This window comes from Carcharodon carcharias, chromosome 2, assembly GCF_017639515.1.
Source record: "Carcharodon carcharias isolate sCarCar2 chromosome 2, sCarCar2.pri, whole genome shotgun sequence".
Lineage (NCBI taxonomy): Eukaryota > Metazoa > Chordata > Chondrichthyes > Lamniformes > Lamnidae > Carcharodon > Carcharodon carcharias.
Genome location: NC_054468.1, coordinates 2328951 through 2347690, shown reverse-complemented (window position 1 = coordinate 2347690; position 18740 = coordinate 2328951). Strand labels below are relative to the sequence as shown.

The 18740-nt window shown below is 44.9% G+C and overlaps 1 protein-coding gene across 6 annotated transcripts in view; it reads right to left on the bottom strand.

The window, feature by feature from the left end:
- The window catches only part of lrrc31 (leucine rich repeat containing 31), a 119368-nt gene that overhangs the window by 19017 nt on the left and 81611 nt on the right, over positions 1-18740 (bottom strand). For all 6 annotated transcript variants that reach the window (XM_041209430.1, XM_041209467.1, XM_041209450.1 and 3 more), the window contains 3 exons: positions 11210-11377; positions 7768-7932; positions 6878-7045 (listed from right to left, as the gene is read on the bottom strand). In XM_041209430.1, the coding sequence (XP_041065364.1) occupies positions 6878-7045; positions 7768-7932; positions 11210-11377 (501 nt within the window). The remainder of the gene's footprint in view (positions 1-6877; positions 7046-7767; positions 7933-11209; positions 11378-18740) is intronic.

The following is an 18740-nucleotide window of genomic DNA, read 5'->3' as shown; positions in this document are numbered from 1 at the left end:
CAAGAGTAGAAAGAATAGTGCTGTTGCCTAGCAACAGGGAGCCAGATAGACAGGTTCTTCCTGCAGGCATACGCACAGAAGAAAGCAGACAGCAGTTTGATTTGGAAGCTGTTGGAGTTGCTGCCAGGACAGACTGGAGCAAAAGGAACAGATAGAAGTTCCAAGCTAAAGAAAAACCCCAAAAATCCAAGGGAATGGAAGGGGGCAAAGTTCAAAGAAGACCTTCTAGACAAAGGGAGGACAGGAACCTGGGAAAAGGTCCTGTTAAGTGAAGTTAAGAGTGAGGGGCAGAGAGAAAGGCTCCAAGTTTCATGTTTAAAAAGTGAGAACAGCTTGCAAGAGGCAAGAAGGTTCAAAGAGACAACAAAGTCAGTAACTTTGCTATGGGTATGTGAAGCAGTGGTGTACTGTTGACAGCTGAGTTGGTGAGAAGCGTGCGTGGAAGACAGCTTGAATGTATGTGGTGACCCAGGGAGAGGAACATCAGAAGAGTCTGAAACCCTGGAGGCAGACCCTTGGGGAAGATGTCTAAGAGAAAGCATCAATTTAGGAGAAGATTCCAAGGTGAGGTTTTGGAGAGTGGAGATTGGAAACCATCGTGTGAAGGACGAAATTCAGTGAGGCTGGTTGGCTCACAGTGTGACAAGCTTCTGGGGGGAGTTGAGGAGAGATCCATAGCATCTGGTTGAAGTGGCATCTGTCACTTGAGGTCAGAGTGTGGTGTGTGTCTGACCACAAGGCACCATAGGTTTACATGGGTTGGGTACTTACTGTGAACATTAGAGTATAAGATAGTTTTTGTAACCTGTGTTAGCCTTACAAATCTGTATATGTCTATAAAGGTTTAGTTATGGGTGAAGTAGTGTTGTAACATTGTTCATCTTTTCTTGTTGAATAAATGTTTTATTCTTCTATTAAAAGTTCATCAGCTGACTCCTGTGACCCTGTTCAGTAGCTACTCTCCGCGTATCTAAACAAATAAAAGTTAGGACCTATCAAACTGGGTTCCACTTTGGGATCAGGCTTGTCCAGGGGTAACTTCAGCTGGGATCATAATGGTCACCCTGTATCCATGTCTCCTTAATGGCAATTAAATCATAGCCATTCACCTCTATTTATGTCTTCAAATCATCTACCCTGCCGCAAATGCTGCATGAGTTCAGATAGAATGCCCCTTATCTTTGCCTTTTTAACATTCCATATTCTAATCCTATTCGGTGCCTGCCTTTGCTTTGTCTGTCTTCTAATTTCAATTACTTTACTACTTCCTGTTTCAGTTTTGCTTCCCTTCAATCTAAACTGGGTCTCAGGTTCCCACCCCACTGTCAATCTAGTTTAAACCTTCCCCAACAGCACTAGCAAATCTTCCTACGAGGATGTTAGTTCTGATCCTGCTGAGAAGCAGCCCATCCATCTTGTACAGGACCCATCCGCCCCAGAACTGGTCCCAGTGCCTCAGAAATTTGATGCCTCCCTCCTACACCAATTCTCCAATCACGTGCTCGATCACTCTATCCTCTTATTCCTATACTCACCAGCAAATGGCACTGGGAATAATCGTGAGATTACCACTCGAGGTCCTGATTTTTAATTGCTTTCCTCGTTCCTTAAACCTGCTTTCAGGTCGTCATCATCCCTCTTCCTACCTATGTGGTTGCTCCCAAAATGGATGACGAATTCTGGCTGCTCACCCTCTGCTAGAAGAATGTCCTGCAGCTGCTCTGTGACATCCTTGATCCTGGCACCAGGGAGACAACATACCATCCTGGAGTCACGTCTATGGCTGCAGATGGGGAGGCAGTGGCTTAGTGGTATTGTCACTAGACTGGTAAGCCGGACACCCAGGTTAATGCTTTGGCGACCTGGGTTCAAATCCCACCACGGCAGATATAAATATAAATCTGGAATTAAAAGTCTAATGATGACCGTGAAACCATTGCCGATTGTCATAAGAACCCATTTGGTTCATCAATGTCCTTTAAGGAAGGAAATCTGACGTCCTTACCTGGTCTGGCCTACATGTGACTACAGACCCACAGAAATGTGGTTGACTCTTAAATGCCCTCTGAACAAGGACAATTGGGAGTGGGCAATAAATGCTGGCCTAGCCAGTGATACCCACATCCCATGAAGGAATGATAATTTAAAAAAAAAACACCTGTTTATTCCCCTAAGTAGCAAATTCCCTATCACTATTGCTCTTGCACTCTTTTCTCCCCTCTTGTGCAGCAGAGTCACCTGCAGTACCACCAGATTCAGCTTTGGCTGCACTCCTTTGAGGAACCATCACCTTCCCCCGGACCAAAATGGAGCGAGATCGATTCAGGGGACTCCTGCTCTACCTGCCTGGTGATCACCCATTCCCTCTCTGCCTGCATACAGACTATCTCCATATACATGCTGTCCATGTAGTTCTCTGCCTTGTGGATGCACCACAGTGACCCCAGTCACCACTCAGGTTCCGAAACCCAGAACTCAAGTTTCTGCAGCTGGTGACACTTCCTGAAGGCGCGTTTGTCCAGGACACATGGTGTGTCTGACTTCCCACGTACCACTCGGCCAAGCTGCCCTGCCATACCTTAAATTATAAAGAATAATTATTACAAGTAGAATAACTTACTGGTTACTCACTAATCAGCATCTTCCCCTGTACCAAAGTTGGAACCAAATACTGGAGGCTGAAAAAGGTAGATCTAAGTGCTGCTGACTGCCTCCAGGTACTCCTTTTGCCTGCTCTTCTGGATGTTAGTTACTGCCTCTGGATGCTCATTTCGCCCACTCTGCCAATCTGCCAAATTTTTGTCTACTCACTTAACCTATCCATATCCCTTTGCAAACTCGATGCCCTCTTCACAACTTACTTTTCTACCTATCTTTGAGTCATCAGTAAATTTAGCAATGTACATTTGGTCTCTTCATTTAAAGTCATTGACATAAATTGAAAATAGTTGAAATCCCTAATACGGATCCTTCTGGCACCTCCACTAGTCACATTTTGCCAAGCAAAAATGATGCATTTACCCCTACTCTCTACTCCTAGTTAGCTGATCAATCCTCTATCCATGCTCATTACCACCTACATCATGAGCTCATATTTTGTGCAGTAGCTTTGATGTGACACCTTGTCAAATGTCTTCTGGAAATCAAGTACACCACATCTACAGTTTCCGCTTTATCCTCAAATAACTCTTATAAAATTAGTTAAACACGATTTTCCTTTCACAAAACCATATTGACTCTGCCTGATCACAAGAAGATTTTCTAAGTGCCCTGCTAAAACCTCCTTCAGGTTCTAGCGTTGTCCCTATTGCAGATGTTAGACTAGCTGTCCTTTAGTTTCCTGCCTTCTGTTCCCTTTTCTTGAATAGAAGAATTAACATTCATTATTTTGAATTACAACTCACGCATCTACTATATCAGCAACCACTTCTTTCAAAACCCTAGGAGTTTTTTTTCTTTGATGGAATTTGGGCCTTGCTGACAAGGACAGGATTTGATGCCCATCCCTAATTGCCCTTGGACAGAGTGGCTTGTCACAACATTTCAAAGTGCAGTTAAGAGACAACGACATTGCTGTGGGTCTGATTGTTGGAGGTCAATCATCTCAGTCCCAGGACATCACTGTAGGAGTTCCTCAGGGTAGTGTCCTAAACCCAACTATCTTCAGCCGCTTCATCAATGACCTTCCCTCCATCATAAGGTCAGAAGTGGGAATGTTCACTGTTCAATGTTCAGCACTATTTGCGACTCCTCTGTCCGTGCCCATATGCAGCTAGATCTGGACAATGTTCAGACTTGAGAAAATAAATGGCAACAACCATTATTTAGTCTTTCATGGGATGGGTGCTGCTGGCCAGGCCAGCATTTTTAGTGCCTGTCACTAGCTGCCCTTGAGAAGGTGGTGGTGAGCTGCCTTCTTGAACCACTGCAGTCCATGTGGTGTAGGTAGACCCACAGTGCTGTTAGGAAGGGAGTTCCAGAATTTTGACCCAGTGACAGTGAAGGAAAGGCAATATATTTCCAAGTCAGGAAGGTGAGTGACTTGGAGGGAAACTTGCAAATGGTGGTGTTCTCATTATCTACTGCCCTTGTCCTATGTGGTACAGGTTGTGGCTTTGGAAGGTGCTGTTGAAGGAGCCTTGGTGAATACCTGCAGTGCATCTTGTAGATGGTACACACTGCTGCTACTGTGCATCGGTGATGGAGGGAGTGAATTTTGAAGGTGGTGGATGGGATCCAATGGCCTGCATTGTCCTGGATGGGGATCGAGCATAAGTGCTGTTGGAGCTGCAATGGTAACCCTCGGGATGTTGATAGTGGGGTGTTCAGCAATGTTAATGCCATTGAATGACATGGTGAGATGGTCTGATACTCCCTAGTTGGAGATGGTCATTGCCTGGCATTTGTGTGGCATGGTTGTTGCCATTTATTTTCCCAAGTCTGAACATTGTCCAGATCTAGCTGCATATGGGCACGGACAGAGGAGTCGCAAATCGTGCTGAACATTGCACAGTGAACATTCCCACTTCTGACCTTAAGATGGAGGGAAGGTCATTGATGAAGCAGCTGAAGATAGTTGGGTTTAGGACAAAACTCTGAGGAACTCCTACAGTGATGTCCTGGGACTGAGATGATTGACCTTCAACAATCGGAACCTTTGTGCTAGGTATGGATTTCAACTAGTGGACAGTTTTCCCCCCAGTCCCCATTGAGTCCAGTTTTGTTATGGCTCCTAAATGCCATATTCAGTCAAATGCTACCTTGATGTCAAGGACAGTCACTCCCACCTCACCTCAGGTGTTCAGCTCTTTTGTCCATGTTTGAACTAAGGCTGTAATGAGGTCAGGAGTTGAGTGGCCCCTGCTGGGGCCCAAACTGGGTGTCAGTGAGCAGGTTATTGCTCAGTAAGTGCCACTTGATAGCACTGTCGGTGACACCTCCCATCATTTTTTAGGCCAGACCTGGTAAGAATGGCAGTTTTCCTTTCTTAAAGGACATTAGTGAACCAGATGGGTTTTTACTACAATCGATGATAGTTTCATGATCACTAGTACTGAGACTAGTTTTACATTCCAGATTTTTTTAATGAATTGAAATTAAATTCCACCATCTGGCATGCCCCAGAATCCATGCCCCAGAGCATTAGCAGGGGTACCCAGAGGGGTCACCAGCCCAGTGACACTACCACTAAGCCACCATCTCCCCTAAAATGCTGGATGCAGGTCACCAAGTCTCAGGACCTGTCATCCTTTAACTCTAATAGTTTTCTCAGTACCCTTTTCCTCATGATTAAATTGTTTTTTTAAGTTTCAGCCTCCCTTTCATTTCTTGATTTATAAGTATTTCAGGGAGGTTTTCTTAGCTAACTACAGATGCTGCATCCTTGTCATAGAGTCTTCCTTTCCTGTGTCTTTGCCTGTTTTAGTGCTCCTATACAGTGCTACCCCAGTGGCTGCAGCATGGCTGGCGGAAGACTGTTGACCTTCAATGGAAGAGACTGCAGGTAAGCTTTTAGGATGCCCTTGAGCAACTCTGGATCTAGAAGGTCTGGCGTCAGCCTTCACCACCTTGCCATGAACGGCAGAAATCTGGGCTGGCTAACAGGAAACAGCAAGGGCACTGGTGGCACAGGAGGATCATGAATGCTGTCATCCTAAGAGAGCGATGGAGCCACTGTCACTCCCCTGGGCAGTACCTCAGAAATCCAGATAATTCACTGGAGGACAGATTACTGTACTGCTGTTAAAATACTGCCAGAGCACTGTTAGATAGTTAACGCGATTTCCATATATACAAATGGAAGATGGAGCAATTCCAGGGAGCTATAGATTAATTAGCTTAGCGTCAGCAATACGAAAGATAATGAAATCTTTATTCAAAGATGGAATAGAGAATCATCTAGAAACTGAAAATAGTGGAGAATTGTCAACACATGTTCCAAAGGGCAGTTGAGTAACCTTGTTAAGTTCTTCGAGGTAACAGAAAAAAATGTACAAAAGTTAAGCAGTAGACATGACACAGCTGTATTTCCAAAAGGCCTTTGATAAGGTACTGCATAACAGCAAACAAAACATTGGAGTGCATTTCCAGAGGGATAGAATTGGAAAGCACAGAAGTTATGTTAAACTTGTATAGAGCCCTCCTCTGGTGCTACTCATGTTTATTCAGTCATAATCAGAGAGTCACTAGCAATGATTTAACTCCCCATTTTATGTGGCCCCTCCTCTTTCTCACCTATATGCTGCCTCTTAGCAATACTATTCTATACCAATGACACCCATCTTTACCTCATCACCACTTCTCTCATTTGCCACACCTGCTCGTTTGACATCTAGCATTGGATGAGCAGAAATTTCTTTGTATTAAATATAAGATCTATCGAAGACAATGGCTTTAGTCCCCACCACAAACACTGTTCCCTGGCTACCAACTCCATCTCTTTCCTTGGCAACTGACTGAGAATGAGCCAGATTATTTTCAATCTTAGCATCCTTGAGATTACAGATGAGTTTCCAACCTTCATATCTGCTCTATCACAAAGGGCCACCTAATTCTACCTCTAACATTGGGACCCATTTCCACCCTTCAGCTCAACTGCTGCTAAAACCCTCATTCATGCCTTGCTTATCTCTTGACTTGCCTATTCCAACAGAATCCTGGTCAACCTCCCATCTTCCACCCTTCCATAAACTTCAGCTCATCCAAACCTTCTCATGAGCACAGAACTTCTCACTGCTGCATATTCCCATGTTAACTGAACCATTTCCCATCATCAAAGGGAAATTATTTTGCTTTATTACCTGAATAATAGCACCAAAGTTTGAAAAGAAAGAAAGATGATCAGATACTTCTTGAATCAAGGTGGCAATTTTCTCACCTAATTCCACAATGGATTCCTTGGTTAAGTTACAATTGTTGGCAAAAAGACTTTTTAATCTTGGTAAGAAGCGGAGTCGAGCAATCAGGTGCCTCACAGAATTTCCTAAATTCTTATTCAAGGATAAATTCAGTACTTGTAGATTGGACAGCAGGGGGATTATCTGGGCTGCAAGCAAAAAACAAATTCATTTAAATGGCACCCGCTTCTTTGTCTGGTTAAGAACGAAGGTTCAATCCCTTAAGTCATCAACAGGTGGAAACCCAACAGATACAAGATTTTCCCCCACTTCAAATAACAGCAAAATTGAGCCCTGAATCATGGTTTCCCTGTTTAGATCATTCGACTGCACCTCACCAAATCTTCACTGGACTGGTCAGAATTTTAGCATATTTCATTTACCTTGGATGAAACACATATGGAATCATGAGCAATTCATAACATAGTCACTGTACCCAATCGTTCATTCCATTTGAGGCCAGACACTGGGGCAACTATTCCTGCCTAATGGCTACAAGGTGATGTACACAGATTTCATCTGAATCCAGTTCCTTGTGAGCATAGGCCATCTCACCCAGAGGGAAAACAAGGGGAGACTGAAAAGAAATGGCATGCTAAAATACAGTCAGAACATTGTTCTGCGATTAGAACAGATATAGGGAGTTTCCTCCTTCCTCTTACGGTGCGACACCCCACCCAAGGGACACCAATACAGACATCGAAATAAAAAGTCGGGAAAATGGAACATTTTCTGCCCTTATCTTTCTTGAAGAACACAAATTTTCACTCCTTCTAATATTCACTCTGAAGGCTTTGCTCTTGGAAAAGATGTGTCGAGTTTCTCAAGGGTTAAGAATAGTAACAGAATGGTTGACTGGAACTTTACTCACTCAGGGCAGAAACATCATCTTCAGTCAATGAACACTGATGGACATCAAACACTTGGAGCTGTTTGAAGTTCAATAAATGGACTGCAGTCTCCTTGAGGCCACCACCAATGTCATTACAGGAGAAAACCATCTTCTTCACACTAGGTATATGTTCCAGAGCATCACCTGCAGATGTTGAAAGAAACTTATTTCCAAATTGATTGAGGAGACCCTGGGACTGGTTAGGTCAATTGGCTAAGAGCCTGTTGTTAAACTTCTGGTCTCCTCCTTCACCAATGAGAAGTCAATCTTTTCTCAGTGTTAGATTTATTCACAAAGTGAAACATTACAAATGTATAGCTTCTAAATCTACAACCCACCACCAGTGCCCTTAAGTGTCTCCTTATGCTCTTTTGAGATTCAAATAACTAATTTTCTTTTCTTCATTCATGGGATGTGGGCTTCGCTGGCTGGGCCAGCATTTATTGCCCATCCCTAATTGCCCTTGAGAAGGTGGTGGTGAGCTGCCTTCTTGAACCGCTGCAGTCCATGTGGTGTAGATAGACCCACAGTGCTGTTAGGGAGGGAGTTCCAGGATTTTGACCCAGCGACAGTGAAGGAATGACGATATATTTCCAAGTCAGGATGGTGAGTGGCTTGGAAGGAAACTTACAGGTGGTGGTGTTCCCATGTACCTGATGCCCTTGTCCTTCTAGATGGTAGTGGTCATGGGTTTGGAAGGTGCTAAGGAGCCTTGGTGAGTTCTTGCAGTGCATCTTGTAGATGGTACACATTGCTGCTGCCACTGTGCATGGTGATGGAGGGAGTGAATGGTTGTGGATGTGGTGACAATCAAGCGGGGCTGCTTTGTCCTGGATGGTGCCAAGCTCCTTGAGTGTTGTGGGAGCTGCACCCATCCAGGCAAGTGGGGAGTATTCCATCACACTCCTGACATGTGCCTTGTAGATGGTGGACAGTCTTTGGGGAGCCAGGAGGGGAGTTACTCGCCACAGGGTTCCTAGCCTTTGACCTGCTCTTGTAGCCACAGTATTTATATGGCTAGTCCTGTTCAGTTTCTGGTCAATGGTAACCCCCAGGGTGTTGATAGTGGAGGATTCAGCGATGGATAATGTCATGGAGTATCATGGGGTGATGGTTGGATTCTTTCTTGTTGGAGACAGTCATTGCCTGACACTTGTGTGGCATGAATGTTACTTGCCACTTGTCAGTCCAAGCCTGGATATTTTCCAGGTCTTGCTGCATTTGGACATGGGTGGCTTCAGTATCTGAGGAGTTGTGAATGGTGCTGAACATTGTGCAATCATCAGCGAACATCCCCACTTCTGACCTTATGATGGAGGGAAGGTCATTGGTGAAGCTGAAGATGGTTGGGCCTAGGTCAAACAGTAAGACTTTGGAACAGAGGTGAAAACAGCAAGATTCAAGTAGGAGTAAGGGTAAAATAAAAGCGAGGGTCCTATTCTATTTCGTTTAGATATGTCTGGGGAGCTCAGTCCTGTGATTTGCACATCCTGCGTTATGTGGGAAATCCCAGACGTTCCTGGTGTTCTGGATGACCATGTGTGCAGGAGGTGCCTCTGACTGGAGTAACTCGCGCTCCGGGTTTTGGAGCCTGAGCAGCAGCTGGGGGCACCACGGTGGATTCGCGAGGCTGAGAGGTTCGTGGACAGCACGTTTCAGGACGTGGTTACCCCGCAGCTTAAGGAAGTGCAGGCAGAGAGCGAATGGGTGACTGCCTGACAGAAGAAGGGGACCAGGCAGGTAGTGAGGGAATCCCCCGAGTGCATCTCGCTCGCAGACCGTTTTTCAGCCTTGGAAAACGGTGAGAGTGGCGGCTCCCCTGTGGAGGCCAATCAGAGCCAAGGCAATGGCACTGTGGGTGGTCCAACTGCTCGAGAGGCGGGGGGGGGGGGCGGGGTGGAAGAAGGAGGGAACCAGGCAGGTAGTGAGCAAATCCCCCGAGCGCTGACAAACCAAGGGGCCTTGGAAAACGGTAAAATGGTGAGAGTGGCGGTTCCTCTGTGGAGGCCAACTAGAGCCAAGCCCATGGCACTTGGGTGCTTTAACTGCTCAGGGGGAATGAAGAAGCATGGAAGGGCTATAGTGGTAGGGGACTTGTTAATCAGGGGAATAGACAGGCGCTTCTGCGGCTGTAGACGTGACTCCAGGATGGTTTGTTGCCTCCCGGGTGTCACGGTTTAGGTAGGAAATTGAAATAACAGATAGGTAGGAAATTGAAAAAAACACAAAAACTGTGAATGCTGGAAATCCAAAACAAAAATTGAAAAGCAGGACTTCAAAGGTAGTAATCTCCAGATTACTCCTGGTGCCACATAGCAAGAGTATAGGAACCGAAGGATAAAGCAGATGAACGTGTGGCTGGAGGGATGGTGCAGGAGGGAGGGCTTTAGATTCCTGGGGCATTGGGACCGTTTCTGGGGGAGGTGGGACCTGTACAAGTTGGACGGGTTAAATCTGAACAGAAACGGGACCAACATCCTCATGGGGAAGTTTGCTAATGCTGTTGGGGTGGATTTAAACTAAATTGGCAGGGGGATGAGATCCTGAAAAGTAATTCAGTGGGGAGAGAAGCTGAGGTGGAATTAGGAGTTAAAATATTAATAAGTGAGTCTGGAAGGCAGAGGAAACATAGGCTAGATAAGGAAGAAGTGAGATTAGCAAGGCTAAATGGAAAATATCTTAACACAAGGAGCCTGAAGAATAAGACAGACAAGCTGAGGGCACAGATAGGCACATGGGAATATGATATCATAGCTATGACTGAGACTTCAGAGCTCTGAACAAGAGTCATACGGACTCGAAATATTAACTTTGTCTTTCTCTCCACAGATGCTGACAGACCTGCTGAGTTTTTCCAGCATTTTTTGTTTTTGTTCCTGGTCCTTCTTTGCTGGGTTCTGAATTGCTCCCAATTCTCAGGTTTACCACTTATAAGTCACTTCCTTGGATCTAAAGCAACCTTTTAACTTCTTTTGTTCACCACATTGATTTACCGTTCCCTTTGGGTGTTTGTGCCTCAGAGGAATATATCTGTTGTAGACTGTGTAGTGTTTATTTAAATAATAACCACTGTCTGTCTACTGTCAAATCTTTCAATGTACTTTCCCAATCCACCATAGCCAACTTGCCCTTCATACCTTCCTTCAGGTGGGTGAGACAGGAGGTGAGAAGGTAAAGACAGGTAAAATACAGGTGGTGAGAAATACAGGAGGTGAGAAATACAGGAGGTGAGAAATACAGGTGTAAAATACAGGAGGTGAAAAGGTAAGGACAGGTAAAATACAAAGAGGTAAAATACAGGAGGTGAGAAATATAGGAGGTGTAAATACAGGTGTAAAATACAGGAGGTGAGAAGGTAAGGACAGGTAAAATACAAGAGCAAAAGGTTGATATTGCCTCATTGCCACATTTGACTAATTACCTAAATCATAGATATTGTCCCTTGTCAATCCACACAGGTGCAACTTAAACACTTGCAGATGAGGTACATGCTTCAGCTCCTGAAATAAAATTCCCAGACCACTCCCGACATCTTTATTCATGGAGAGATCCAGAACTTCCAATCTTGTTGTTGCAGACAAAGCCTTTCCTTCAGGAGAGAAAGGAAAAACAAGCTATTACACAAGGAGCAAACGATTGTGCAATTCTTAATATCTGTATTCACCAATTTAACCAACTGACAATGGGGGATGAACTTTGGAACTGAAGGCCCCAGTAGTACACTCTGTTGTCTCTCTGCACAGGATTACTCGATCTCTCAGTGGAATATGAGCTTATCTTCAGTACAGAGACAGACTCAGAATGTGCCCATCATTGCTCAAAGTAGAAACAAAACCTTGAGTTTATTTTCAGTGGAATATTGCTCTTCTATTGGTATAGAACTTTAAAAAAGATTATTAATCTGGAACAGAATTGATATGAGTCTAGAGATCACTGGAGTCATCAATCTAGCTGCCAGTGAAAACAAAATCATAGGATGATGAGGCTATTCAAACCATTCTGCCTGTGCCAGTTCTTTGAAACAGCTACTTCCTAAAGTACTGTATTTTTCCCCATTCAAGTATTTACTTAATTCCGTTTTGAAGGTTATTATTGAATTTGTTTCTACAATCTTTTCAGGCAGGGAATTCAAAGGCATTACAACTCGCTTCTGGTTATTTTACCAATCACCTTACATCTGTGTCCTTCCAAACATTCTCCTACAGGAAACAGTTTATTTACTCTTTATAAACACTTAATGATTTTGAATATCTCGTTCAAAACTCCCTTTAAACTTCTCTGCTCCTAAGAGAACTACCCCATTTTCCCTCATGTCTTTATTCAAAAAAGGTTGTAAAGATCTGCCCTGCAACTACAGACCAGTCAGTTTAACTTTGGTGGTGGGGAAACTTCTAGAAACAATTATTCGGGATAGAATTAATAGTCACTTGGAAAAATGTGGATTGATTCAGAAGAGTCGGTATAAATTTGTTAAAGGAAAATCATGTCTAACTAACTTGGAGTTTTTTGAGGAGTTAACAAAGATGGGTGATGAGGGCAAGGCTGTTGATGTGATGTACATGGATTTCCAAAAGGCATTCAATACAGTTCCACACAACAGACTTCTGAGGAAAGTTATAGGTCATGGAATAAAAGAACAGTAGCAACGTGGACACAAAATTGGCTGAGGGATAGGAAACAGAGTAATGGTTAATGGGTATTTTTCAGGCTGGAAGGTTTGTGGTGGAGTTCCCCAGGGGTCAGTATTGGGGCCCTTGCTCTTCCAGATATATATAGGTGATCTAGATCTTGGTGTGCAGGGAAAATTTCAAAGTTTACGGATGACACAAAACTGTGAGGAGGACAGTGTAGAACTTCAAAAAGACATCGACTCATTGGTGGAGTGCACAGATAGGTGGCAGATGAAGTTCAATGCGGAGAAGTGTGAGGTGATGCACTTTGGTACAAAGAACATAGGGAAACAGTACAAAATAAAGGATACTGTTCTAAAGGGTGTGCAGGAGCAGAGAGACCTGGGTGTATATGTACATAAGTCATTAAAGGTGGCAGGACAGATAGAGAGAGCTGTTTCTAAAGCTTACAGTATTCTAGGCTCCATTAATAGGGGCATAGAGTACAAGAACAGGGAGGTTAAGATGAACTTATATAAGACACTAGTTAGACCTCAGCTGGAGTATTGTGTACAGTTCTGGGCACCACACTATAGGAAGGACGTGGATGCATTGGAAAGAGTGCAGAAGAGGCTTATGAGAATGGTTCCAGGGATGAGAAACTTCAGTTATGAGGAAAGATTGGAGAAGTTGGGTCTGTTTTCCTTGGAGAGGAGAAGGCTAAGAGGAGACTTGATAGAAGTTTTCAAAATCATGAGTGGTCTGGACAGAGTAGAGGGGGAGAAACTGGTCCTACTCGTAAACGGATCGAGAACCAGAGGGCACAGTTTTAAAGTGTTTTGGAAAAGAAGCAAATGTGAGGTGAGAAAAGCTTTTTCACACAGCAAGTAGTTAGGGTTTGGAATGCACTGACTGGAAGTGTGTTGGAGGCAGGTTCACTTGAGGCATTTAAGAGGGCATTGGATGATTAGTTTAATAGCAACAATGTGCAGGGTTACAGGGAAAAGGCAGGAGATTGGCACGAAGTTAAAATGCTCAGAGAGCCGATGCAGACACGATGAGCCGAATGGCCTCCTTATGCACTGTAACAATTCTGTGATTTATGTAACTGAAGTCTTTTATCCCTTCTATCATTTTGGTAAATCTTCTCAGAACCCTCACCAAAGCCTTGATATCCTTCTCAAAGTACAGTGCCCAGAATTCCCGCTCACACCTAACTCGTGTTTCCAAGATTTAGCATAACCTCCTTGCTATTGTATTCAAAGCCTCTATTTCTAAAGTCAAGGGCCCTTATGCCTTTTAAAAAGCCTTTGCAACATGTTCTACCACCAGTCACCTCCACTGCCTGTTTTGTATCTAACTGGGTGACCACGCTGCCACTGTCCCTCTAAACCCATGTGATCAGAGCAGCCAATCACCAACCAGTGTTGCTGATCACAGGACTAGTGAGGCCTATAAGCTCCACCATTTCATGCAGCTGTTTAGAAGTTGCACAGCTCGTGTCCTGATATCCTGCTGGGTTTGTGGGGTGGGAGGGGTGGCACGATGCCCATTTTAGACATAAGTTTCAGGAGCAACTATGCTCAGTGATTGCAGTCTTGGGCAAGCTTGCTACAGCAATGCTCACTGACTAAATTCACCAAATTATCCTTGGGACTCTCTATGAGTAAGCAGTTAAAAACAATTAAAAATGGACATGAGGAGGAATTTCTTCTCCAGGGGATCATCCTCAGTGGGCAGTGGAGGCTGGGTCAGTTCGACAGGTTTTTGATCAATGAGGGAGTCAAGGGTTAGGGTGGACAGGGAGGAAAATGGAGTTAAGTCCATAAACCGATCAGTCATGATCTTACTGAATGGCAGAGCAGACTCATGGGGCTGAATTGCCTACTCCTATTTCTTATGTCCTAACTGATCACAACTGCGAGTTTTGAAACGTAATCAGTTTGATATCACACTTGGCTTTCTGTAGTCAAGTGACTATGCCATGAGGACGTCTCTCTGGAGGCAGACATCCTAACTGGCAGTTCAGTGAAGACTCTGAGAAGACAATGATGAAGCAAGTCCTTAAAACATGATGTCGGAAGTGGATTTCAAATAGAATTTTGAAACACTGAAAATGGTGCAGAGAAGCCACAGTTCAAAAAGGCACAGAGAAATGTTCAAATCTGCAAAGAAGATGGAAATAAAAGGAATTAAGGATACAGCACTGAAGAGGCTCAAAGCTGCTGGAAAAGGAAGCAAACCGAAGGTTGCAAGTAAAACACCAAGTGAGTAACTGGCTGCAGTAAATGTTCCACTCCCTTCTGGTACAAATGAAAGAAGATACATGGCAAATTTCCCAGTTTTTCGACCTCCAATGGCAAAACAATGGGATTGGAACAGGCTTAATTAACAAGCCTGAACTGCCTTCCTAACACTGCTGGGGAGAGACTGCTACAAACTGTACACCACCCTAAATCTGGGGAGGGACTGCTACAAACTATACACCACCTTAAATCTGGGGAGGGACTGCTACAAACTGTACACCACACTAAATCTGGGGAGGGACTGTTACAAACTATACACCACCCTAAATCTGGGGAGGGACTGCTACAAACTGTACACCACCCTAAATCTGGGGAGGGACTGCTACAAACTATACACCACCCTAAATCTGGGGAGGGACTGCTACAAACTGTACACCACCCTAAATCTGGGGAGAGACTGCTACAAACAATACACCACCCTAAATCTGGGGAGGGACTGCTACAAACTATACACCACCCTAAATCTGGGGAGAGACTGCTACAAACAATACACCACCCTAAATCTGGGGAGGGACTGCTACAAACTGTACACCACCCTAAATCTGGGGAGGGACTGCTACAAACTATACACCACCCTAAATCTGGGGAGGGACTGTTACAAACTATACACCACCCTAAATCTGGGGAGAGACTGCTACAAACTATACACCACCCTAAATCTGGGGAGGGACTGCTACAAACTATACACCACCCTAAATCTGGGGAGAGACTGCTACAAACAATACACCACCCTAAATCTGGGGAGGGACTGCTACAAACTGTACACCACCCTAAATCTGGGGAGGGACTGCTACAAACTATACACCACCCTAAATCTGGGGAGGGACTGTTACAAACTATACACCACCCTAAATCTGGGGAGAGACTGCTACAAACTATACACCACCTTAAATCTGGGGAGGGACTGCTACAAACTATACACCACCCTAAATCTGGGGAGAGACTGCTACAAACAATACACCACCCTAAATCTGGGGAGGGACTGCTACAAACTATACACCACCCTAAATCTGGGGAGAGACTGCTACAAACAATACACCACCCTAAATCTGGGGAGAGACTGCTACAAACAATACACCACCCTAAATCTGGGGAGGGACTGCTACAAACTATACACCACCCTAAATCTGGGGAGAGACTGCTACAAACAATACACCACCCTAAATCTGGGGAGGGACTGCTACAAACTATACACCACCTTAAATCTGGGGAGGGACTGCTACAAACTGTACACCACCCTAAATCTGGGGAGAGACTGCTACAAACTATACACCACCCTAAATCTGGGGAGGGACTGCTACAAACTATACACCACCTTAAATCTGGGGAGGGACTGCTACAAACTGTACACCACCCTAAATCTGGGGAGGGACTGCTACAAACTATACACCACCCTAAATCTGGGGAGAGACTGCTACAAACAATACACCACCCTAAATCTGGGGAGGGACTGCTACAAACTATACACCACCCTAAATCTGGGGAGGGACTGCTACAAACTGTACACCACCCTAAATCTGGGGAGAGACTGCTACAAACAATACACCACCCTAAATCTGGGGAGGGACTGCTACAAACTATACACCACCCTAAATCTGGGGAGGGACTGCTACAAACTGTACACCACCCTAAATCTGGGGAGAGACTGCTACAAACTGTACACCACCCTAAATCTGGGGAGAGACTGCTACAAACAATACACCACCCTAAATCTGGGGAGGGACTGCTACAAACTATACACCACCCTAAATCTGGGGAGAGACTGCTACAAACAATACACCACCCTAAATCTGGGGAGGGACTGCTACAAACTATACACCACCCTAAATCTGGGGAGAGACTGCTACAAACTATACACCACCCTAAATCTGGGGAGAGACTGCTACAAACTATACACCACCCTAAATCTGGGGAGAGACTGCTACAAACTGTACACCACCCTAAATCTGGGGAGGGACTGCTACAAACTGTACACCACCCTAAATCTGGGGAGAGACTGCTACAAACAATACACCACCCTAAATCTGGGGAGGGACTGCTACAAACTGTACACCACCCTAAATCTGGGGAGAGACTGCTACAAACTGTACACCACCCTAAATCTGGGGAGGGACTGCTACAAACTATACACCACCTTAAATCTGGGGAGGGACTGCTACAAACTGTACACCACCCTAAATCTGGGGAGGGACTGCTACAAACTATACACCACCCTAAATCTGGGGAGGGACTGCTACAAACTATACACCACCCTAAATCTGGGGAGGGACTGCTACAAACTATACACCACCCTAAATCTGGGGAGGGACTGCTACAAACTATACACCACCCTAAATCTGGGGAGGGACTGCTACAAACTATACACCACCCTAAATCTGGGGAGGGACTGCTACAAACTGTACACCACCCTAAATCTGGGGAGAGACTGCTACAAACTGTACACCACCCTAAATCTGGGGAGGGACTGCTACAAACTATACACCACCCTAAATCTGGGGAGAGACTGCTACAAACTATACACCACCCTAAATCTGGGGAGGGACTGCTACAAACTATACACCACCCTAAATCTGGGGAGGGACTGCTACAAACTGTACACCACCCTAAATCTGGGGAGGGACTGCTACAAACTGTACACCACCCTAAATCTGGGGAGGGACTGCTACAAACTATACACCACCCTAAATCTGGGGAGAGACTGCTACAAACAATACACCACCCTAAATCTGGGGAGGGACTGCTACAAACTATACACCACCCTAAATCTGGGGAGAGACTGCTACAAACTGTACACCACCCTAAATCTGGGGAGGGACTGCTACAAACTATACACCACCCTAAATCTGGGGAGGGACTGCTACAAACTGTACACCACCCTAAATCTGGGGAGGGACTGCTACAAACTGTACACCACCCTAAATCTGGGGAGGGACTGCTACAAACTGTACACCACCCTAAATCTGGGGAGAGACTGCTACAAACAATACACCACCCTAAATCTGGGGAGAGACTGCTACAAACTATACACCACCCTAAATCTGGGGAGGGACTGCTACAAACTGTACACCACCCTAAATCTGGGGAGAGACTGCTACAAACTATACACCACCCTAAATCTGGGGAGGGACTGCTACAAACTGTACACCACCCTAAATCTGGGGAGGGACTGCTACAAACTATACACCACCCTAAATCTGGGGAGGGACTGCTACAAACTGTACACCACCCTAAATCTGGGGAGGGACTGCTACAAACTATACACCACCCTAAATCTGGGGAGGGACTGCTACAAACTATACACCACCCTAAATCTGGGGAGAGACTGCTACAAACTATACACCACCCTAAATCTGGGGAGGGACTGCTACAAACTATACACCACCCTAAATCTGGGGAGGGACTGCTACAAACAGTACACCACCCTAAATCTGGGGAGGGACTGCTACAAACTGTACACCACCCTAAATCTGGGGAGGGACTGCTACAAACTATACACCACCCTAAATCTGGGGAGAGACTGCTACAAACTATACACCACCCTAAATCTGGGGAGGGACTGCTACAAACTGTACACCACCCTAAATCTAACAGGCAAACAAAGAAAAAAAGAGAGCAAGTATTTTAAAAGCCTTGAATGAACACTTTGAACCCCGGTGAACGTTACATATGAACACCGCCTTCAACACTAGATCTCAGGGTGAAAACAAGACTATTGAACAGTACATGACAGCAGTAATGCAGTTAGCAGTGAATCCAGACAGTTAAAAGATGATCTGATTAAGAGTAGATTGGTCCTAGGCGAGCGAGACTCCTCGGCAAGAGCAAGTCTACTGAAGGATGAGAAACTGACTCAACAAAATGACAAATGTGTTGAAATGTGATAGTTGTGAAGTGTCAGCTGAAGCACATATGGCAGAGCAGACCCGGAGATACATTCTGCTGAGAGACAGTCCAAGCTGAAAGAGGGGAGCAATCGCAGACAAAGGGCAGGATGCAAATACTGTGGAAGACAGCATGCACAGGGAAAGAAGAATTG